Source organism: Enoplosus armatus, chromosome 1 (genome assembly GCF_043641665.1).
Source record: "Enoplosus armatus isolate fEnoArm2 chromosome 1, fEnoArm2.hap1, whole genome shotgun sequence".
Classification (NCBI taxonomy): Eukaryota; Metazoa; Chordata; class Actinopteri; order Centrarchiformes; family Enoplosidae; genus Enoplosus; species Enoplosus armatus.
In genome coordinates this window covers 434,360-460,265 of record NC_092180.1, presented here as the reverse complement: position 1 = coordinate 460,265, position 25,906 = coordinate 434,360, and the positions used below count along the sequence as shown (strand labels likewise).

The 25,906-nt window shown below is 44.8% G+C and overlaps 1 protein-coding gene across 1 annotated transcript; it reads right to left on the bottom strand.

The window, feature by feature from the left end:
- Positions 1 to 1,486: 1,486 nt before the first annotated feature.
- On the bottom strand, positions 1,487 to 21,236 carry hsd11b2 (hydroxysteroid (11-beta) dehydrogenase 2). Its single transcript, XM_070924863.1, has 5 exons — positions 20,811 to 21,236; positions 9,989 to 10,201; positions 6,850 to 7,035; positions 4,785 to 4,922; positions 1,487 to 2,050 (listed from the first exon to the last, which is right to left on the bottom strand). Exons 1-5 carry the CDS (start codon positions 21,091 to 21,093, stop codon positions 1,650 to 1,652), a joined length of 1,221 nt encoding a protein of 406 aa, XP_070780964.1. The 5' UTR covers positions 21,094 to 21,236; the 3' UTR covers positions 1,487 to 1,649.
- Positions 21,237 to 25,906: the final 4,670 nt, after the last annotated feature.

Genomic DNA, 25,906 nt, shown 5'->3' with positions numbered 1-25,906 from the left:
TTGTTGTTTAGTATTTGAAACTATTCTATACGTCTGTGCTTTTATTGTGAAGTTTAGATGTCCAAACAGGAAGTCTATATCCATACTTATATTTGGTTGTGACAAGCAGACTCCCCCCCTGAAAATCAAATAATAAAGTTAATATATTTTGGTTCTGTGAGTATAAAACAAACATTAAAACATGAAACCGAATGTGTACTTTTGTTTTTAAATGCTTCAGTGTGGTTCTGGTTCCTGCCGTCGCTCTGAAGCAGAAAACAAACACACAGACTCAGAATTCAGAGAAGTGGAAATATATTCTGTCGAGACACGCAAAACATATTCAGAGATGTCTTATAAATATGTGGACTGATGGACGGCAGCAGCTCCTTTTACTGAGTGCGCTTGTTTCAAGGCTCCTGATGTGCCACACGGGTGGAGTTTGTTTACACGTCGCCTGCAGACAGTTGCAATGAGATCTTTAAATGAAAAATCTGCCTTTTTCATAACTTGGGTTTTGTTTTGGCCATGACATCATCAGACACCTTCACAGCATCAATCAGACACTTTATTTATATTTATGTTCTAACCACTAATACAGCTTTTAATAAGCTGCGGAGGCTTATTGATGGTTATTGTCGCTGGTAAGCTGGCCCACCACAGTGGCTCATCAATGAGCCTTTCATGTATCCACTGCAGAAAGCACATTTCACAGTGCCACTTCCTGGTCTGACCAGATGCTAAAACTGCGTGCACACAACTATGGTAAGTACAGTACAAAATCAACCCAAGAAATAGTTTCACAAGATCTGATGAACGTTTGTGCCTCACAGTTTGTGTGATAACTTAAATATTCACCTTTTTGTTTCCAATTGAGTGATTACAGATAACTTGATGTTATTTGAACAGCGGATTTGATTAAAACGGTCTCAGATATCCAGAGTCGAGTGCTGGCACGTGCAGATGTGAGCCGGCTCTGATCCACGACTGCCAGTTCGGCTCAATTTGTGCATCAACAGAGAATCAGCTTCAGTTTGGCAGCAGCAGTTGAATCAGCATCGGGCCAGAGTCGGAACCCAGAGTCGGATGGCTGAATTGGTGATGACATCGTGAAACTGATGCGTCTGGACAACTCAGAATGAAGTTAGAAGGAGTGACTGTAACAAACTATGAATTTAGACCAGGTTTGTAAGAAAAAGTGATCTTAGAGAGTAATTAGATACACAAAACAAGTTTATGGAGATTTGTCTGTGTCTATATTTTTGGCTGTTTTTATAAAAGTTGAACTATAACATTAAAAACAAGCTGCTGTCATGTTCGATTCTTTCTTTTCTCTGTGATGAAGGCACATGAAGTCAGTGTGACTCTCGGTGAGTGTAAAGTACAGCTGATCTCGATGACCGAGGTGAAGTGTTGTCTGATCGACCTGTGGCTGCACCGCTACCTCTACCAGACCCCGCCCCCAGACCCTGCCCCCTGACCTCCAGGTGTGTCCTCGAGGCCAGACAATACAGAAACAAACAGAAACCATTTTGGTGCATCACTATGATCCCTTCAACAGTTTAAAAACATCACATACAAAAGGACAGGATACAGCTCTATGAGTGCGTTACAGAAGTGGTCCTCTATCGCTGCAGGATTATACCCTCCGGATGTTTCTACTGTCTCAGCTACTTGACTTTCTCCTCGTTGTTGTTGTTGTTGTGGAGGCTGAGGTTCAGGTCGAAGCCCGACTGCCTCCTCAAAGCGAGCGGCATCAGCTTCTTCTTCACAAACAGTTTCTGGAGGAAGCGGTTGCTGATGCTGAAGGGGCAGTAGCTGTGGATGAAGTACATGAGGCCGACGCCGGGCCCCGCAAAGTAACGCACCTGTGGCTGCGGCGACAGCAGCGCCTGGACGATGACGCTGACGACGGGGCTGAAGTCGGGATTGGCCTGGCTGGCGTGGCTCTGGAACAGCTCCTTGGTCTCGGTCACGTAGTCCTCGCCGTAGTCCTCGAGCAGCGCCGGAGACAGACTCTGCAGCAGCTGTTTGTGCTGCTGCTCCCAGTAGGTGTGGTTACTGGACTGACCTGCAGAGACAACATAGCTCAGTGTTACCGTGGCAACAACCACCGCTCACTGGGAAAACAGACTGTAAAACATCAAGTTAGTGGAATCAACTTTTATCACGAACTTAATGTTCATATAATGTTTCAGAATTTCACATTGGTTCAACTTTCAGAAGTCACAAACATGAGTTGTTCTGACTTGAAGTCTTTTGACATGAAACGATGAGTGTAATGAACAAACTGCTGAGAGTCTGATATTAATTCATTGAGTTAAGTATTTAAACTTGATATTAACAGACTTCCCAGCATGCATTGTTGGTAGTTTGAAGATGTGATGGAAACTCGCTGTTTGTCTTTAAAGGTCCCATATTGTAGAGAGTGAGATTTCCATGTCTTTCTTGATTATAAAGCAGGTCTAGGTGATATATAAATACTGTGAAACAGCACCGTAACACAAACACGTGAGGCCCCCCCACAGATGACCTTGAGTGGGCCCCTTTCCTGCAGCACAGTCAGAGCAGGTGAATTTCAGGTGTCATAACTATCTGTCATAGTGATATATATATATGTATATATATCCTGCGATGGCCATGATTGTGGGAGCTGTCCAGGGGACTCCATACTCCACCTCATTACTTATTGTTGCAGAGTGCAGTTATCATTATCAAATAAATATAAAAAGCCCACCTGCCTTGTGGGGGCTGCGGGGGTACACTTAACGTAACTGTGAATCATGCAAAGCTGCTCTAGTGGAGTCCCAGAATAAGAATATAGAGCTGAAATGAGCGTAATATGGGACCTGTAAGATGCATGCAGATCAGTCCTGGCTGCTTCTTTTCATAATAGTGAAAACAAAATGAACTGTGATGAAGGTTGGTGTTGAGTTCAGGTCTTGAGGGTTGATTACATACGTACTGTATATACGACCGTTCGGCAGGTTACTGTAATTGTGTAATTTATCTCCAGAAGTAGTTATTGTTACTTCTTTTATTATCTTTCATAGAAAATAAAAGTCAACTAACTGAAATAAGAATGCTCTGTGGGCAGAGCCGGTGCTCCAGAGGCTAACTTCCAGTTTAGCTCTATGCTAACTTGAATGGAGATAAAACTATTCAATCGTGCAGCTCTTCTAGATTTTCTAGATGTTATTGGATCACATTCTGACAGTGAAACGAGTCACAACAGCAGCAACAGAGCAGGCTGCGGCAGCGCCTATGACGTTAGCACAAGTTTAACTCGGTTGTGATTGGCCAGTGAGTCCAGTCAAACGTGCAGCACTCTCATGCACACCCCGACTGACAGGACTGTCAGAGACCCAGACGGCCAGTCCGCCACCGGGTGAGTGTCTTCATACTGTAGTACTGTTCTTGAGAGAGACAGATTCAATCTGAGCAGCAGAGGTGGAGATATCCTGACTTTTAGTCCAAACACACAGAATCCTACACTTCCCACGATGCACCTCTGCCTGGTAAACAGCCGCGTCTTTAAACTCCACACCTCCAGTTTGTAACACAGGCTGGAAGTTAGACATCATTTCATATTGAGAGAAAATCATTTTCCTTCAAGCCAACGAATGTTCCCAGAGCAAAGCACAGTGTGAAGAGCTGGAGCAGAGAAACATGTTGTAACATATTTATTCTAAACTCTGAGCTGCTTTCTGTCTGCGTTGATTCCACAGAGTGAACGCTGTTAACCGAATGTCAACACAAAGTCTAGATAAAGTTCATCGACTCAGTTGGCCGACAGCCAAACTGAGCTGCTCTAAAACCCAGCGAGTAACAGCAGGATTAAGAGCTTTAATACAAACCTGTTCCTTCAGGATGAAAGTGAGAACAGCAGTATAAAGTGTGCCCAGCTCGCCGCTTACATCACCGCTGCTTCGTCCAATCAGTCCTCAGACGATTGATTATCTAAACACTTCTTCCCCTGCTGGCTTGTGATCTTGGTATCTGTCCCATGTCTCAAGATGATTAACTAGTTAAGTCGTCCTAAAAGTCTCCTGAACACAACAAGCGCAGCACAGAGTGAGTTATTAACATGATGAGGTTTTTTTCAAACCTACACCGAGAATAAAACGTTTTCTGTTGGCCAGCAGACTCAGGACTCTCTGTCCTGCAGCCCTCTAATCACTTCCATCCATCCTGCAGGACTTTCAAAATCTACAGTCAGCAATTTGTAGTTTCGGTGTGAGAACAGATGGCCCGTCCCACATGTGGTCCTCATCATGAGAGTATTCTCCTCAGCAGGAGGCCTGTCATCATGTTCAACATGAGGCCAAACCACAATATACAAGGCCTGGAGGAAGTAACAGCAACAGGAAGAGGAGTGCAGTTTACTATCTGATTGGCTGTTTCTCCGTCTCACCTCAACACGTACTTGATCCCTTCATCACAAAGTGACCATCTTCACCCTTTCTGTTTCTGTAACCAAACAAATGTTTTGATAATCAAATCATCTCCTCCTTCTCTTGAATGTGGATTGTGTTTGTGAAATAATAAAGTTTTAAGTTGTTCTTTACAACTTAAAACTTTATTATTTCACAAACACAATCAGTTGTACAGTTGTAAAGATTTGAGTCTTTATTGTCAGTTCAGTCTGTCCTCTGTTAACCGTCTGCTGAGGGTTCAGGACTGAGACATGTGACGAGATGTCTACTGCTGATGCCTTTCACCCAGTAACTCCATGTTTGTCTGCATGAATAAAGTGTGTGTGTGTGTGTGTGTGGAGGTGTGTACGCAGTGTTTGGTGGTGTTACCTGTCTTGTATGAAGAGGGCAGGATGGTGGAGACTCTGACCCCCCAGGGCTCCAGCTCGTGTCGCAGAGTGTTGGTGAAGAGGTTGAGAGCTGCTTTAGATGCTCCGTACGCTGCCAGACAGGGAAACGGCTGGTCACCTGCAAACACAGGTGGAACATCGTCATGACATCGGACTGACCAATGACCTCTGTCGTTCACCTACGGCAGAATGTGCAACATAAACACACCAGAAACAGAATACACAGTAAGAAACAGAGAGCAGCCTCCACAGTACTCATCAACAGGTGGAGCTATCCACTGAGGAAGACCATACGATATGATTGAAAGCTCCCAAAAAGCTTGTTTTTAGGAGTTATGATTCGCTTTTAAATCAATAACAATTGTTGAACAATGTAGAGGAAGAAGAACCTGTGATGTGTTTTAGATTAATTTTTTCTTTATGTCTCTTGTGTTTTATACTCAACTGTAACCTTTACTTTCTTCATTAAGTCCATTTGGAATCATTAAATATGCATCCAAACTCTTTGACAGTCAAATATTAGAGACTCATGTTGTGGTTTTTCTGGCGACTGCTGCCTCCGTCTCTGCTGCTTTATTTAAATCAACAGTGAAGAGCAGCAGAATACTCCTTGTGTTCCCATGATCGATTTACAGCAGCGTGGTGACGACGTTTGAGCCTCGTGCAGCCAGGAAACGCTCCGGATCAGCTGGAGGCTCAGTGTGGCCAACCACCACGAGTTCAAACCCACAGAGGAGGAGGAGGAGTAGGAGGAGAGTCAGGCCTCTGTTGACGGGCTGGGGGTTCAGATCAAAGTCAGACTGTATAAATTTGCGGTTTCCCCCCCAGCTGTGAGATAAAGGAGTCATGATGTTGATGCTGACTCACCTGGACTGTCACATTATCAGCTTTACTTATCACACATTTGAAAGGGAAAGAAAGTAAGAGGAAACAGCAGCGAGGGTTGTCAGTCCAACGCTCCTCAACACCAACTGTCTGGAAATACACTGAAGATATTCCTGCTCCTCAGAGGATGATCCCTCCTGAACATTCGCACTGTGGTGCTGCAACTAAAACCCCTTTCCCCCACAGACCACCACTGTAAGAGACATCAATCAAAGTGTTGAATGAACATCTCGACTGAAGCTGATACAAAGCTCAAACTTCAGTATGAAACAGAGCGACAAGTAACGTCACAGTGGTAAATGGTCTCACTTATAAAACGCTGTTCAACCTTCACGGTTCAACCTTCCCAAAGCGCTTCACAGATCAGGTCACATTCACCCATTCACTCACACATTCACACACCGATGGCGACCGAGCTGCCATTCAAGGTGCAGCTTAAGGTTCAGTGTCTTGCTCAAGGACACTTCCACATGACAGGGGGAGCCAGGGATCAAACCCACAATCCATGCGACAGTGCTAACCACTGCGCCACCATGCCGCCCAATAGACAACTTTCCAACTTGGAAATGGAGAGGTTCCACACTAAACTGCATTTGTGAATTGCAATCTGAATATGAAGCACATTTTATTTGGATTCACTTGGGATTTTTCTGAAATGGCTCTTTACACCCACAAGAGCTCTAACTTAGATTACAACAATCTATCTCCAAGTGTTTTACAGTAACATAATATCTTAATTAAATAAAGATCCACTCCAACAAAACTCTTACTGTGTTGACCATGTATTATCATATGGTTATTTATGTACTATTGGTCTCTTTTTGGACATCTTTTTGGACATTGCGAGCTTTCCTCTTGACCACATGTAGGCCAAAACTCTGCACTCAACATTTCAGAAAATCAAACTGGCAGATGACCATGAAATCTGCTGAGCACATTAGTTCTGTCGAGGGGGGTGGGGGGTGAACCTTTGTGATTGATTTGGTCGTACTCGGTTGGACAAACAGACACAGAGAGACGAGCAGCAGCACTGTTTGTTTGGTTTGGCAGTTTGAAGGCAGCAGTCAGTTCATCTGCGGTTCAGTTGTTCTGGAACATTCAATTAAGATTTATTACATCATCTGTGTGTGTGTGTGTGTGTGTGTGTGGTGAACACACACCGGCGGGGCTGGAGATGGTGACGATGCGTCCTTTGGCCTGTCGCAGTAGAGGCAGGAAGCTCTTGGTGACGCTCAGCGTGCCAAAGAAGTTGACCTCCATGCAGCCGCGGAAGTTTGACATCAGCGACAGCTCGGCATCTCCGAAGTTCACACACACTCCGGCGTTGTTCACCAAACCCCACAGACCTGCACACACACACACACACACACACACAACAACAACAAAGATGAGACGTTTATACCACGGTCATTGACCTCTTTGTTGGTGATCAGCAGCAAAACCAGAACAGAGTCTGAATATAAAGCTGTTTCCAATGGATCTGGTGTCATATGTGTCTTCAAAATGTAAAAGCTAAGATAAAATACAATCAAAATTGAATTCAATAAAAAGAGGAGGACTCCAGATTCCAGTTTAGGAATGTCATTGGCCTGAAGCCACATGACCATGTAGCCAGCCTTTAATATATGTTATACCAAATAACATATTTAAATGTTATTTGTGATGTGTTTTATGAAGATCCTGATAAAACGTGTTAGTGTGTGTGTGTATGGATGTGTTTGTGCAGGAAAACTAACTGACATCACGACTATGACAATGTTCACTGAGATGGTGTCCAATGTAATTCTGAGAGGCTTGAGACGTCTCGTGGACATTTTAGTGTTGACCACTGAGTGTGGGGCCCCTCAGTAGTCAACACTGGGCCCACTGCTGTTCAGTTGATACTAAGCCACATGACAAATGATGAAACATCATTATTACACAGATGACGCACAGTTATATATATCTTTATATCTCTCTATATATATATCAGATTTAAACGCTGTTAAATCACTGGTTGATGGACTGTTGTTATTTAGCATCTGTCTCCCTGAGATCTAGGTGTTATCCTTAATCCTGGCCTTAATTTCCAAAGAGCTTGCTTCATACTTTCAGCGTGACATAAATGTCGTCATCCACCAATGCCCCCAAATTTCTGACTGCACACATAGCAAGCTGTAGAGTACTGATGATACTCCAGTGTCCTGTCCTCACTGTCCCTGATCCTGTTCTCATTAAGCGGTCACCCATTCTATTTTCTCTTTTTGCCTTTTTATTCCTGTTCAGCCAAAAACAACAAACACACTTCTTTTACTTGATTTTTATGGTGGTTGGCAAACAAAACAAAAACCTTTCCGCCACACACTGTACAGGAGTGTAGATCAGGAAACGCACATGCGTGGACCCTCAACTGTAGTATGAATGGAAATGCATGCGTGTCCACACAAACGGTACAATAGTATAACTTTAAGTACATTTTCCTGATTATACTTATGTACTTTTACTTGTAATGGAATATATGTACACTGTGGTATTAATGCTTTTACTTGAGTTAAGCATCAAATACTTCTTCCACTACTGCAAGCAATACAGTTTTAAATAGTTATATAACATTTGCACCATCAGTGTGTCCTGCTGTCCCCTCTGACTCTGTGTGTAGATAAGATTGTAAACTACACACTGCCAACCCATTCAGCTGAAGTACACCATGAGGTCAACCTCTCTCTCTCTCTTGTTGTGCGAGTGTAAACAAAGCTCGCTCGCCCTTATCGGAAGCCGCTGACCCAGAATCCCACGCTTTGTTTTATGAGCCGCTGTGGGAGCTTTGTTTAGGTCTGAACTGTTCTAGAGCTGATGAAAGATAACAAGGAAAAGAACATCCAGGTTGGCAGACAGCCAAACACCTGAACCACCCGCCCAGGTAACTTCCTGTCTGCAGTTTGGAGGTTCAACAGGATGACTGTAACAACTCACACCTGTCAATATAAAGTCTCACTTCCAGTAGTAAAATGTAAACTTTGTTCATTCAGACCGAAGCAACAGTCTCTGTAACCCGATCGTCCTGATAAAAACTGACATTATTAGATAATAACAGACTTTGGAAGAAAAACTGCTTGAATCAAATATTTATATTTTATATTTCAGTTAGTCGACTTTAGTTATTGTATACAATTCTTGTAATTGAACCTGTTTCTCACATTTATGTTTTGTGATTTATGTGAAGTAGCTGCTTTAACGCTGCAGTTTCCCTTTGGGATTAATGAAGTACTTTATGTTTATTTAACTATCGTCCATCTAGAAGCCCAGTGGAAACAGACGTGATGTTAGCGACATTTTGACTGAGTCACAGCAGCTGTAAACTGGCCGTGAAAAATTGGTGAAATACCAACAAATCTGCCGTCAAACTCCTCAGTTTCCACCAATCACAGCCTGCAGCAGACTAACACACACACACACACACACACACACACACACACACACACACACACACACACACTGTTCCAGAGAGAGTGCATGGAAGAGTGTGTTAGTGACCTTTCCTTCCAGTTCTTTTATTACCCCCCCCCCACACACACACACACACTCTGTGTATCCTCAGATGACTCGGAGATGAAGCCAGCGGTCTGAACTGTCTAATTACAAAGCCAGTGGGAGCTGAAGGTCTGAGCCAATCACAGAGTGACCCAGGAGACTCTCTCTGCTCTGATTACTGTGTGTGAAACATGAGACACCACCTCTCCTCTGCTTCTACACTAAATCTCCTCAGATACTCCTCTACAATTCAAACTGTTGAGAGTTATTTGGTTTCCCACATCACCGCCTCCTCTGCTGCTTCTGCACTTGATTTCCTAGAAGGCCAAACATTCCTCTGCATCTTGAGCACTCTGCCTCTAAATACTGAACTCACATGCAGTGCACAACCAGCAGAACACCAAAGCTTTTAAAGGAATAATCCAACATTCAGTGAGACTCTCTTATACAATACAGAGTGCACAAGTTTGAACTTGAGTTCTTGGAGTCCAAACTCATGACACCAGGAGTACACAGTGAGCTCAGCAAACACACCTGTACACCTGCTCTGTGTGACCAAATAATCTCAACTGGTTCACTAGCTGACTTTTTCACAGTTTAAAACTGTGTTGACAGTGAACTGCAGTCAGCAGATACACCTGTTATCTCTTTATTGTCATGTCAACACAGATGATAGGAATTTGCCTCAGCGCATCGCTTGATATGTATGAAAATAAATGAAATGAAATATAAATCTGGGATGAGAAAAAAGATTTATCTGACTGTTCAGCTTCAGCAGCCAGTCTTTACCTTTGAGGCCCAGTTTGGCCTTGGTGTCCAGCAGCGCCTGTTGGACCTCCTGTGGCTGAGTGATGTCCACCTGGAGGAGGGTGAGGCGGGAGGAGCAGGTCCTCTGCAGCTCTCTGGCTCCTTCTCCTGACAGGTCCAACACTGTGGCAAACACCTCAAAGCCCAGAGCATCCAGACGCTTTGCCGTCGCATTCCCGAAACCAGAGTCACATCCTGCAGGGACACAAGGACGGACTTATTATCACCTTTTTATATGCAACAAAAAGACCTTTACTTTCTTTAACCTGCTGTCTCTTTACTGATGATGTCATACTCCACAGACAGACCAAACTCCAATCAATAAAATCATTACACAAGTAAAGATGATGATTTCCTGTAACAGTTTACAGTGTAACAGTAGATTATCGTCTAAATTTACAGTGTAACAGTGGATTATCGTCTGAGTTTACAGTGTAACAGTAGATTATCAGAATCAGAAACAGAAACTGTTTATGGGGGGGGGGGGGTCAATGTAAGTCTTTGGCCATGTTCGTCAGGTTGACTGCAGAGGGGAAGAAACTGTTTTTGTGGAGGGAGGTTTTGGTCCTGATGGACCGCAGCCTCCTGCCAGAGGGGAGGGGGTCAAACACATTGTGACCAGGGTGGGAGGGGTCGGCAGCGATCTTCCCTGCTCTCCTCAGGGTCCTGGAGGAGTACAGGTCCTGAAGTGATGGGAGGTTGCAGCCGATCACCCTCTCTGCAGAGCGGATGATACGCTGCAGTCTGCGTCTGTCCTTGGTGGAGGCAGCAGCGTACCAGACGGTGATGGAGGAGGTGAGGATGGACTCTATGATGGCAGTGTAGAAGTGAACCAGCATTGTTTGTGGCAGGTTAAACTTCCTCAGCTGCCTCAGGAAGTACATCCTCTGTTGAGCTTTCTTGATGAGGGAGCTGATGTTCAGCTCCCCCCCGGAGGTCCTGGCTGATGATGGAGCCCAGGAAACGGAAGGACTCCACAGTGTCCACTGGAGAGTCACACAGGGTGATGGGGGCGGGTGGGGCTGCACTCTTCCTAAAGTCTACAAGTCTATTATCGTCTGAGTTTACAGTGTAACAGTAGATTATCGTCTGAGTTTACAGTGAAACAGTCATGATGTGCTACGATGAAGTTTCCAACAAACAGTAAAAAAACAACAATAAACCGTCAGTGAACATGAAGGATTTAATCCCTTGTGAGTGAGAGCTTCCTGCAGGAAAAGAGCAGATTGGATCAATGTGTTGAAGGTTAATCTGAGACTCAATCACACAGATCTTCTTTCATCTGCATCGTCTCAAACACAGCAGACTGTGACATAATCCTCCCCTTCCTGCTGCCGGTCTTATCAGCTCATCGCCCAGCAGATGTTTGGATGTGTTGATAACATACGTTTGACAGCTGCAGTCACTGCAGGTTTGGACACAGAGCTCAGTGATCCAATGTGGCATCAGTCCACAGCCGCTCTCAACCAGCACACATGGAGACGCTGAAGGATATCTGGGTTGTAATTTACTGCCTCAGAATGTTAATCACACTGTTCACTTCTTGTCTGCAGAGGAATAATTGCAGCTCTGAAGGCTCGGCTACACCAGGAAAGCAAATCCACGCAAGTTTTACGCATCAAGTTCTACTTTGATGAAAAATAACAAGCCATCAAATTATTATATCATAAATAATATTATAATTATTAACGTTTTGCACCATTGGGGCGTTTTCCACCAAAGAAAAGTACATATACATTAATATCCTGTCACTACAACTGTTAGCAGACTTCTCATTTTTACATTTTATAAACAGCATCAGCATTTCATTCATGAAGAGTGTCTGTCCGCAGGGAGAGAAACTCCCCTGCGTCGAGTTTTGACATTTAAAAAGTTGGAGTCAATAAATGATGAAATGATATTGTAGTTAGGAAGAAGTCAAGCAATCTTGAGAGCAGTTGCTCCAGTGATCATTTATTATCTGTTTGTGTATTGTAACTAATGGTTCTGTGTATTTGGTGCTGGTGGGCCTCTGTGTTCTGTCTTGGTCTGTTGTCAGATCGGTTGATCTGGTCTCACGTACCCAAGGCCTGTACCCACATTTGAGGTTCTGGTCTCAGTTTTAGGCCTGTACACGCAGCACTGTGCTTCTGACTTGAATTTATGGTGGTGGCACAGTTGCATAAATAATAAAACTTCATTCTTTCCCAAAGAGTGAAATGTATTTTCTGTGTGAAACCTTCAAACGTCTTGAGCAGAAACAAAAAGCAGAACCCCTCGAGTCCACACGTCCACATATGTTTTCCCAGAAGGCTGCAGCCCCTCAGGAACAGTGACCTGTCACGTACTCCGCAGCTCCCCCAGTTTCCCAGAAGTCCCAGCACCTACAACCTGATCCGCGGCGGTACTCGCTGTTCTGTTTGTTCTTTTGTGCGGCGGGTGTCTGAAAGCGCTCTGCTGGCGAGAGCGAAGAGGCGTTGGCACGCTGCTTCACTCCGTGTCCTTGGAGGATTTCCAGAGTCACGTCCCGAGAAGAAAAATAGAGCGAACGCTGGCTCCTGAAATAAATACCACCACTCTACTCCATGTTACACAAACACAGGCTACAAGCTGCACACACACACACACACACACACACACACTCACACACACACTGAAACACACCCTCACACACACACTGAAACACACACTCACACACACACTGAAACACACACACACACACAGACACACACACTCACACAGACACTGAAACACACACACACACACACACTCACACACACACACATACACACACGCACACACACACACACACGCTCACACACAGACACACACACTCACACAGACACTGAAACACACACACACACACACTCACACACACACACAGACACGCACACACACACACACACGCTCACACACACACACACACACACACACACACACACAGACACACACACACACACACACACACACACACACAGACACACACACACACACACACACTGACACACAGTCACAGTCTGACTTCACCTGCCAGCTTCTCAGATGTGTGTTTGAGGTGTGTTTTGCTGTTGCTGTGAGCAGTTAGACAGGCGATAACGGGTGGTGGTGGGGGGGTGGGGTGGGTATGGTGTGTCAGGACTGAGTCTTGGTGTTTCCAGCAGTGTGTTTTACATCTGAATTACCTTTTTTCAAACGAAAAGAGATATTTTTTGTTGGAGAGAATGTACCACATGCTACAGGCCACACACTGTCCCACATTCTTCATCCTGTCCACTGCTGAACTCTCACAGGAAGCCTCCATATTTGCTCTGAGGGCGGTGGGGGGTGTGGACTCGAGTTACAGAGAAGCTGACAGAGAAACACTAGCTCACAGGAACATCCCCAGTGTAAACGGACAGTTAAAGCAGGAGATTCATCTCCATAAAGCAGACAGTTTGGGGTTGCAGCTGAACATATGGAGCAACGTTACGTGACGGGGCCGGGGCTCCGAGGGGCCCCCTCAGATACAGAAATAAACGTGGATCTTTGCAGAGACAGTCGAGCAGTGAGAGATGTACGAGGTCAAAACACACATCTGTCTCTGGGCGGAGGCACAACATCTGCACACAGCAGCGCCGCTCTCATGTGCAGAGATTCAAATATTCACAGGTTCACAGACAGAAGAGCTCAGTCACTGCTTAATAATGCACCTGAATTTCATTTGCTCCGATCTCAAACACAGAAGACTGTCAAACTAAATATCATCACGTGAAAAGAAAACAAAGTAAAACACAGGAAAGTGTAATATTTGACTTCTTGGTGTGCATAGTTCCTGTAGCCAAACAGGCACCAGAGTTTCAGTTTGGACTTTTATTTATATGTGTCTGTCTTTGCATCATCAACAGGTGACAGTGATTTTATAATACCAGCAGGTGTGATCGCATGTTTCTGTCCTGAAAAACAATCGATGAAGAGTTCAACATGATAAAATTATGATGTCAGGAGATCTGCTTTGACGTCAGCTCAGGTCTTATTATCCAGCAGTGAGATACACCTGGAAGCCATCACAGTTCCAACAACATCACATTTAATCTTACTGCTGTCAGAGGAGAGCGTCTTACACAGGAACCGAGGGATGTTCCGTGTGTCCTCCTCACAGTGTTCCTCTTCACAGTGTTCCTCCTCAGTGTTCCTCCTCACAGTGTTCCACCCCACAGTGTTCCTCCTCACAGTGTTCCTCCTCAGTGTTCCTGCTCAGTATTGCACCTCACAGTGTTCCTCCTCAGTGTTCCTCCTCAGTGTTCCTCCTCACAGTGTTCCTCCTCACAGTGTTCCACCCCACAGTGGTCCTCCTCAGTGTTCCACCTCACAGTGTTCGTCCTCACAGTGTTCCACCTCACAGTGTTCCACCCCACAGTGTTCCTCCTCAGTGTTCTTCCTCACGGTGTTCCTCCTCACAGTGTTCCTCCTCAGTGTTCCACCTCACATTGTTCCTCCTCGGTGTTCCTCCTCACAGTGTTCCACCTCACAGTGTTCCTCCTCACAGTGTTCCTCCTCAGTGTTCCACCTCACAGGGTCCCCCTCAGTGTTCTTCCTCATGGTGTTTCTCCTCACAGTGTTCCACCCCCCGGTGTTCCTCCTCACGGTATTCCTCCTCACGGTGTTCCACCCCACAGTGTTCCTCCTCAGTGTTCCACCTCACAGTGTTCCCCTCAGTGTTCCTCCTCACAGTGTTCCACCCCATGGTGTTCCTCCTCACGGTGTTCCACCCCATGGTGTTCCTCCTCACAGTGTTCCTCCTCACAGTGTTCCACCCCACGGTGTTCCTCCTCACAGTGTTCCACCTCACAGTGTTCCACCCCACAGTGTTCCACCCCACAGTGGTCCTCCTCAGTGTTCCACCTCACAGTGTTCGTCCTCACAGTGTTCCACCTCACAGTGTTCCACCCCACAGTGTTCCTCCTCAGTGTTCTTCCTCACGGTGTTCCTCCTCACAGTGTTCCTCCTCAGTGTTCCACCTCACATTGTTCCTCCTCGGTGTTCCTCCTCACAGTGTTCCACCTCACAGTGTTCCTCCTCACAGTGTTCCTCCTCAGTGTTCCACCTCACAGGGTCCCCCTCAGTGTTCTTCCTCATGGTGTTTCTCCTCACAGTGTTCCACCCCCCGGTGTTCCTCCTCACGGTATTCCTCCTCACGGTGTTCCACCCCACAGTGTTCCTCCTCAGTGTTCCACCTCACAGTGTTCCCCTCAGTGTTCCTCCTCACAGTGTTCCACCCCATGGTGTTCCTCCTCACGGTGTTCCACCCCATGGTGTTCCTCCTCACAGTGTTCCTCCTCACAGTGTTCCACCCCACGGTGTTCCTCCTCACAGTGTTCCACCTCACAGTGTTCCACCCCACAGTGTTCCACCCCACAGTGTTGTGTGTTCTAGTGTTCATCACCAGTGGTTTGGATCAGTTTTCTTCGCTGAGCTCCCTCCTACCCCCTCCCTGACTACGAGTCTACAGGCTCTGAGAAGTTTCCTCAACATGCCGGCAGAACGCCAGCCTGCAGCGCTGCCCAGTCAGCGAGCCCTGTGACTTCAAGCCTCATCCTTTGAAGAATGTGCCTCATTGTAGAACAGTACAATTAGCTTTCTAAGAGGTTTACTGGGGCCTTTTTTCCACCCTCTACTCTTATTTCCAGAGTGACCCTGCACTGACCCTTTACCAGCTTTCAGCAGAGCCAATTAAGAATGAGCTGTTGATTGAGACATCGGCTCTGGACCAGTGTTAAATCTCCTCTTAGATGTCGCCTGTTTTGCTGCGACAGGAAGCCGACGCTCGCTGGGCCACGAGGGCAGGGTGGCTTGTTTCCCACTGAACTGAAACATGAATTCATAAGAAGCAGCCTTTCGTCGGAGGAAGTGGAACTGTTGTATAACTCCTCTGTCTCTGGTGCTTGTGCTTGTTTTTGCGTTTGCATACATGCAAAGATGTGAGGCTGCAGCTTGTAAAGGCCATATGGAGAGAGGTGATGTTCGAACATGGTCCTGTGAGAGTCTCAGGGATTTTGGATCGTGTTGCCATAACACCAGACGACCTCCTGAAGCTCTCTGACTTGGCCAATAGACAGCTTAGTCTGCAGTATATGTTGATCTGATTTGGGATTACCTCAGCACGGCACCGAGACTGACGTTTATGACCAGAAATCAAGACAAGCAGGACTGACTCAACCTTCTTCTGGGTTGATTTACTTAATTGATTCCAATAAATCGATAACCAAGAGAGTATTTTGATTAGTGGTCAGGCTAGCGTACAATAGAGCTGAAAAGATCGATTAATCGATTTATTAACCAACATAAAATTAATCATCTATTTTGATAATTATGTTTTTTTTAATAAAAAAAGAATTCACAGGTTGCATGTGAATATTACCTGGTTTTCAAAGTCTCCTGTGATAGTAAACAGAATATCTTTGTATTAAGGACTGTTGGTTCAACCAAACAAGACACTTCAAGATGTCACCTTGGATTAATCAGATGATTAATCGATAATGAAAAGACTTGTCAGTTGCAGTATTAATTTACAGAGAATTATATTTCCAATTATACAAGAAAAATGAATGAATTTACTTTTCAATTCAATTCAGTTTTACTTATATAGCACCAAATCACAACAAAAGTCATCTCATGACACTTTACATGTAAAGCAGCAGTTTAGGCCGACTCTTTATAATATTATTACCATTAGAGACCATTAGTTACTTGGGTTTAAATGCAGCTCTTTTAATGAAATTCACATTTTCCCCATAATTAGTGTAAGCAACGTGGGTGTGTGAGAAGGAATAAACCAGTCCAGAACGTTCTGGGTTTTCCTCATAACTTTAGTGAAGTTCCAAAAAACACAGATCTGTTTCGTTAAGCCCTTACACTACTGCTCGGATCTCCGCAAACTCTCTCCTCCTTTCTTCCTCTACCTTTTTCTAAATCCCCAAAACTACCAGCTGCCTGAAAACAAGCTGACAGCAATTCAGTCAGAATATACTAAATTTATGCTTACACAATTATGTACATCACACAATCTCACTTACATTAGTACCAAATTACAACCAAATTCTTCCTAGAAGTCTTCACAGTATATGACAGATCTGTAAAATAAGTTGTCACTGGAATATGTTTCCTTTCATTTTGTTTGGCTGACATAATGTTATGTTCCCTACCAAAATGACAATAAGCTATGAAGACTGCACAGTAAATAAATGTACCTTATAAAGTTAGGCTGAACACTTTGGCAGCACAGAGTCACTGCTCGTGATGATGCCACATTATCGTGCTGCAGTTGGTAGAAAACTTAGCAGCTATAATGGTTGCCATGTTCACCATCTTAGTTTAGCATGCTAACATTAGCTAAATAGCAGTAAACACACAGTACAGCTGAGGCTGATGGGAATGTCATTAGTTCTGAGGGTATGTGGTCATAAACCAAAGTATTAGACACATTTAAATGTTGACCTGATGATGGCGCTAGATGACAAAATCAGAAATTGAATGACAACTTGATGCATTTATATATCAGTGTATGAAACCTCCGAATGGGCCAAACCTACAGAGGACTGAATATGATTTAAAGTTTAATATAGAAATGGACACAGTTAAAACTCTGCTTTCACATTGTGTTCACTCCTCTACGTTTATTTAGTATTTTTCCTATATGGCCTGTGGGTGCTCACAGTTTCTCACGAGTGTCCAAGCTACTGAACACCTACATAATCAGCAGCTATGAGTTATAGAAGTAAATGTAAGTAAGCATAAGTAAGTAAACACAGTTAAGGTGGGGGTTGAAATTCAGCTTGAGGCTCTGAAAAGGCTCAAGCGTGCCCTGCCCATAGGTCTTTTTTCCAGGTTTTATTGTGAGTGTAAACAGTTCACTGACGTCCGGCTGATATTTGTGTAACCTAAATTTCTTTCTTCCTGATCAAACGAGCACTCCTTCCTGCGTGGGAGGTGACTGGTGGAGATGTGGACCACACCTTTGTTCAAAGTCTAAAAATGTTTGACACATGAACACTGCTGGAGGTGGAGAGAAAAGACAGCATACAAGCTAATTTGTGGCTAAGACTCATGGGAGCTGTATTATTGAATGCTCACCAAAGAACTGTTATTTTACTTTGTTAATGTGATAATGGTGTTAATGTTAATGTCAGCTGTAGATACATTTTGTTATTTGTCTTAGAATATAGACAGAAAACCCTTTGGAACAAGTTTCAGATGCTAGTGCTGGAAAGTTGTGTCTTTATGTACTAGGTCCAGTTTTGGGGTTTTTGAGTTTGGGGATGTGCACCTTTTAAATCACAAGAGGGCCGAGCAGGCTAACAGGATGTGGTGCAGAATGGAAGAAACGCAGTTGATGTTTCATTCTTTCAGTAATATTTTATTGTAAGTTACATTTAGCTATGTTGATGCATAATTGTGTTGATTCTATGTGTATACATTTTTACAGTGAAACAAAAATTGACGGATATGTATGTATGTTGTATCATGACAGCAGTAGACATGGAGGAAGCTATCGTAGCTTATTAGCTGTGTGTTAGCATCAGTGTTATTATAGCTCCTCTGTCAGAGTATAAACTGCCCCACAACAGGATGGGGTGGGGTGCACAGCTTGGTACAGTTTATTAAGTCATCAGAAGCACCTTAAAGTCTGAACAGAGAGCCAATGAATGACAAAGAAGGTAGGATCAACTGTAACACAGAGATTCTTGGCTGTTGGACTTTGAGAGATCACACAGTTGTCGAGAGTTAGTTACTTCATCAAACTGGTGTCCATGTGGAGCAGGGCCAATGACCAGCATCTCGGTTTCATCAAAAGTTAGGTGCAATTACATCATCCAGGAATCACAGCAGATAAACAGGCCTCTCAATTGTGATTGAATTCGAGCATTATCGTCTAACGGTTCAAAAAGATTGCTGTGAGCTGAAAGTTTCTGAGACACAACTCTTTTTAATCCCTTTGAATGAATCCAGTTGTAAGTGATAAAAAAACCCAATATCCATTCATTCAACCCTATTGAAGTCTCGAAGAATCATTGAGGGCATGCCCCCATTTTCAATGATGTCGAGAGTACAACAGAATAAAGACAAAAGAAAATAATGAAAAACAGCAGGTAGGTCCCAGAGATGACCAGAGATCTTTAAAAGGTTGAGCTGGTAGTGGGCCGAGGAGGCAGGTGGTTGGTTTAGAAGCTAAAACCACGTTAGTCAAAATGTGTAAGAACTGAGACCAGCTGGGATTCAGCATGTGAGTATTGTAGGCGATTGCCGTACGTTTAGCTACAGAGTCAAAAATTAATCTGGGATTCATGTCAGAGAAGCAGGCTGTTTTTGCAGAATTAGAAAGTGGTCCAACACTGCGGGTGAGACAGAAGACACATCCAGATCACAGGGGAAGCTTAATTTCGCACATCTTCAAAAGTGTGTATATATTTACACTTTTCTCTGTCTTAATAATTCAAACAATGACTAAAACACGTTTTCTTCAGAGCTGTAGAGAACATAAATGAGGTGATGTAAGAGCCTGACCATCAGAGTGATTGATATCGGCTGATTGGTTTATGCCCAACGACTGATAATGAAAACTGAAAACATTACAGTCACTTGACCTCCATGAAACTATTATCCCACAGCGCTTCAATTAAAAACAGATTGTATCATATCAAGAATTTTCTACATTTACAGAGAAACAGCAGGTAATAACAACAGCTGAGTCAGCAAAGTGTCTGTCCGTCTCCACGGTGACGGCTGTGTTCTACCTTTCAGGTTACCTGAGGACCAGTCTCTCTCTGTGCAGATGACATGAGAGTACAGTTCCACAGAGTGTGGTGTTATTAAACAGCAGATCTGATTATCTCATTAAGTACCACACAAAGAGCCCAGAGCCAGCTGGCTGTCAGGCAACTGCAATGTGATTAAGACTGCATGGAGACGGAGGCTGATCCAAACACTGACCGACATGTCATAACACACACACACACACACACACACACTCAGATCCATAAACTAATCAGTCCTCTTATCAGGCTCATTTCCACGGTGCTCTGATAACAGAAACTGGGACAAAAACAGTCGCCAGTAACCTGTGAACACACCGACCTCTGGCTCTGACTTTTATTGTGAAGGGGTGAAGGGGACCCCCCCCCCCCCTGCAGGCGGCTATTGTTCATAAAGTTCATTCCCCATGTCACACAATCAGAGACCAAACACACACGCACAGTGGGATCAGATCATCTCCCTGATCCGAGCGAGGATACGCTGGTTTTGCACAGTGGGTTCAGTACAGCGTGACCTCGTCTGTGATCATTTACACTCACACAAAAGATTACGAAACTTTTCCTTTTAACCTCTTAAAGCCTGGTTTGCCCCCTTCAAGTTAGAGTCACACAAAATTTACAAATTCTTATTGTACATGTAAGTTTTGTGAGTTCGAAGTTTTGACAAAACAACACAAGGTTTTAATGACTGTGAAGAGATTTGTTTGAGGAAAAATGTTCATGCCAGATTTACTTTTTTCTTACAAATGCTGCTGATGAAGTTTCGGTTGGAAGCTTTTACAAAACAGACATACTAAAGTTAAATTTCAGGAGTCACTGAGAGGAGAAGTTCTTTTCAATTCATAACCTCTTAAAGTCATGAAGCCAAATCTAATAAACACAGTGCATGTTTTGGAGATACAAGGTTTGCATCCAACAACTAAAACTGTTACTTCCACGCAGCGACTGTACATCCTAAAATAAAAGTACAAACAGCTGATTTTTGTTGTCTACGAGCCATACACACAGCTGAGAGAGTGGGAGGAGCCTCTCCTTACCTGTGATCAAGACGGCCTTGCCGTGGGCCGGCAGGGTGGCGGGTGGCGGGCCGGGTCTGGCGACGGAGTAGAGGCAGCAGACGAGGCCGAGCAGCACCAGCAGCAGCACTGCCGGCAGGCAGAACGCCCACAGCCGCTCCACCAGCACAGTGGCCCCCAGCCAGGCCACCAGGGGGGGGGCGGCGCTCAGGTGGGACGCCAAAATCTTCTTCATGGCTCCGCCAACGAACACGATCAGAACACCCAGGTAAATCCAGAAGGGAAGAGTGTAGTCGTCCATCATCAGAAGAGACTGGTTCACCTGATTTACCTGTCTCTCTGACAGTCTCTCTGTCTCTCTGACAGTCTCTCTGTCTGTCCCTTCTTTACTCCTGCTTCAAATTAAAACACCACAAAAAGAAATCTACTCCAACGTTTCTGTTCTTCAGTCCGTCAGTCAGTGTGTATGTGTCTCTACCACTCTCCCTCTCTGCTCTACACACTCTGTGTGTGTCAGTGGAGTCGCTGCAGAGCTCGTCCCCCGACTCTCTGAATATATAGAGAGCTGCAGGGGAGGAGGGACTACAGGCTGCAGCCCTGCATCTAATCTGCAGCCCACACACACACACACACACACACACACACACACAGACACACACACACACACACACACACACACACACAGACACACACACAGACACAGACAGACACACACACAGACACACACACACAGACACACACACACACACACACACACACACACACAGACACAGACAGACACACACACAGACACACACACACAGACACACACACACACACACACACACACACACACAGACACAGACAGACACACACACAGACACACACACACACACACACACACACACACACACACACACACAGACACAGACAGACACACACACAGACACACACACACAGAAACACACACACACACACACACGCACAGACACAGACAGACACACACACAGACACACACACACAGAAACACGCACACACACACACACACACACACACACACACACACACACAGACACAGACAGACACACACACAGACACACACACACAGAAACACACACACACACACACACACACACACACACACAGACACAGACAGACACACACACAGACACACACACACAGAAACACACACACACACACACACACACACACAGACACAGACAGACACACACACACACACACAGAAACACACACACACACACACACACACACACAGACACAGACAGACACACACACAGACACACACACACACACACACACACACACACAGACACAGACAGACACACACACAGACACACACACACAGAAACACACACACACACACACACACACACACAGACACAGACAGACACACACACAGAAACACACACACACACACACACACACACACACAGACACAGACAGACACACACACAGACACACACACACAGAAACACACACACACACACACGCACAGACACAGACAGACACACACACAGACACACACACACAGAAACACACACACACACACACACACACACACACAGACACAGACAGACACACACACACACACAGACACACACACACACACACACACACACAGAAACACACACACACACACACACACACACACACACAGACACAGACAGACACACACACAGACACACACACACACACACACACACACACACACAGACACAGACAGACACACACACAGACACACACACACAGAAACACACACACACACACACACACACACACAGACAGACACATACACACACACAGACACACACACACACACACACACACACACAGACACAGACACACACAGAGACACACACACACACACACACACACACACACAGAAACACACACACACAGACATACACAGAGACACACACACACACACACACAGAAACACACACACACACACACACACACACACACACACACACACAGAGACACACACACACACACACAGAAACACACACAGAGACACACACACACACAAAAACACACACAGAGACACACACACACACACACACACAGACACACACACACAGAGACACACACACACACACACACACACACACACAGAGACACACATACACACACACACACACACACTCACACACACACACAGACACACACAGAGACACACACACACACACACACACACACACACACACAAGTTTGCTCATGGCTCATGATTATTGATTGTTGATTATTTACCAGAAACATCTGAAACAGCATGAAAACCAGCTGAAGTGGAGATACAAGGTTTTCACTGGGCAGTGACGCACTTCAACACATGATGTAATATCAGGAAAAGTTTCTTCCAGAGCTTTCAACCATGTCACATGATTGTCACATGGCCTTTGTCAGTGGATGGAGTTTGCTCTGTTGTCATGGAGACGGATCTGTTGATCTGTTATTTCGTCCACAGTGACGATGTCACTCCAATCACTGAGGAAGACTGTGATCTGCTTGAATACTCACAAAAAGCTCGAGATTGTGCAGTGATGAACGTAATGTTACTTAAACGTCATTGATCTTCATAAAAGTTCAAATTTCAGAGCGTACTTTTAAGCTTCAGGTCTATTTTCTGAATAATAATAATCATAATAGTAATAATAATTTGCATTGTTATAGTGCATTTCTTCTGTGTTCTTCTGCCAAAACAAGGTGCCCTACACTCAATACTGCACTTGAATGCATCCTGTGTGACTGAAGCTGCCGCTGCTAACCTGCTGCTCATCTGCTGCTCATCTGCTGCTAACCTGCTGCTCATCTGCTGCTAACCTGCTGCTAACCTGCTGCTCATCTGCTGCTAACCTGCTGCTCATCTGCTGCTCATTTGCTGCTAACCTGCTGCTCATCTGCTCCTAACCTGCTGCTAACCTGCTGCTTATCTGCTGCTAACCTGCTGCTCACCTGCTGCTCATCTGCTGCTAACCTGCTGCTCACCTGCTGCTAACCTGCTGCTCATCTGCTGCTAACCTGCTGCTAACCTGCTGCTCACCCGCTGCTCATCTGCTGCTAAAATGCTGCTAACCTGCTGCTAAGTAACTTTTTATTGACTGGAATGATTAACAAAATATCAGGAGGAGAAAACAACCATTCATTAATGATGGAAAACCATGTGGAGAACATGATGGAAATATGACATTTGTGTTAGTTTCATGTGTTCATGTGAGGAAGGTTACAGCCTCCTCATCACTCCACAGATCTGATGTTTCCAGCTCTTCACTTTCAGTCACAGCTTCATGTACGTCAGCATTTATTCATCAAGTCTGTTTCATCCACTAACCCTTTTACACACATTAAACTGGTGAGACAGACAGGACGTAGGAAGGAAGTAGCAGCCAGCATACTAAAGAAATACATGACATATATACATGAATACATGACTCAGTTTTTTGTCAGCATCAGCGTGGAGGAGTCTGCTTGTTGCTTAATTTACAAACTGGAGAAGATTATTTTTTCTTTTTTGTTCAGATGTTTCCTGGAGTTTTCCAGTAAACTTGACGCACAGAGGCAGGTCTCTGTTTCTTGGCAGCGTCGGCAGACAGCACGCCTCAGCTTTCACAAGAAGACCAAAAGAAAAACCAGAAGACAATATAAAGGCCAACAGCACTAAACAGTTCTTTGTTGACATTTACATTCTAGGAAGCAGCAGTGAAACCCCATGACCTAAAAACTCACCTTTGATGCGTCATCTTGTTGAACTCTCCTCAGAATATTCTAGTTTTGGGGTTTTTGTTGACCTGGTCTTGCTTTGAGAAACATCACAACACACACACACACACGTCTTCACCAACTTCCAGTCTTTGATATCAGTGTGACGAGCTGCTGGTGTTTGACCTCACTATGGAGACAGTGGAGAGGAAGAACTTCCATTAAGAGGCAGAAACCTCGAGCAGAACCAGACTCTAGGTGGGGGGGTTAGAGACAGAGACAGAGAGACAAAGAGAGAGGGAGAGAGAGAGAGACAGAGAGACAGAGAGAGACAGACAGACAGACAACAAAACACTTTATTTACATACTTCACATATTTACAGACAATTCAATAAAGTGCTATTTAAAAATAAATAAATATCCAGAAAAACCTGTGCAAAATGCAATTCATCATTATTAATAGAACAGACGATGTCTCCGTAGCACCAGCGCTGTCTAAAAGTGTCCAAATCACCAATGTGTTTAAAACACCTGAATTCGAGCCACAGTCTGGCCCTGATGTTACAGAGCCAGACTGACCTGGCATCCTGTCCCTCACGGTCCTCCACCTGGTTCTTCCTGCTCACATATATGGCCATCTTTGCTTCTCCTGGAAAGAAGTTTAGGAGCTGCCACTTCTCTCTGTTTATCTTTTTGTAGCCAGCTCCCATGATAAAAACACTCTGAGAAAACTTCACACCAAAGAGACTAAAAACAAACGAGAAGAACTCTGTGATTCTCTGACACTTTGTACAAAATGTACAAAATTGTACGAGGTTTGTACAAAATCCTCCACTGTGGGCTGGGTCTGGTTTCCCCTGCCAGTCTTTTAGTCCACACAGTGGGGGGCCTGTTGCTCAGTCCGTTTCTGTTGGTGCTTTTTACACAGTTGAAATAGAAAGTCTTTTTGTCCGCTCTGTGCAAAGTCAGTTTGTTTGGATTAATGACAGTCAGCAGGGGGCCGGTCAGGTCTCCCAGCCCTGGGCTCTGGTAGATCTCCGGAAACGGGTCTGCGGGGTCCGGTTTGGCCCCACCGCATCCACCAGCTGCTGTAGACGCAGGGTCCTGGACCTGCACAGCACCACCATCAGGCCGGTTGTGACACTGCTGCTGATGTCCAGCCTGGCCCCGTGTATCAGTGGTTCTTTCAACAACCAGTGCAGAAAGTCAGCCTTTTGACACCTCTTTTTATTAAAAAGGGCCCAGGACTTAAAAACACCCTGATAAAACGGAGGCAGCCCACTTAACTTTAAAAGTTTTAAATCAGTTAAAAACAGAGCAGCGTCCAGCCCCAGGTTGTTAGCACGTCTGAGAATGCAGCTGGCCACGTCTCTCCAGACTAAATCTGCTGGACCTGTTAGATATTTCTGTATAAACTGGAG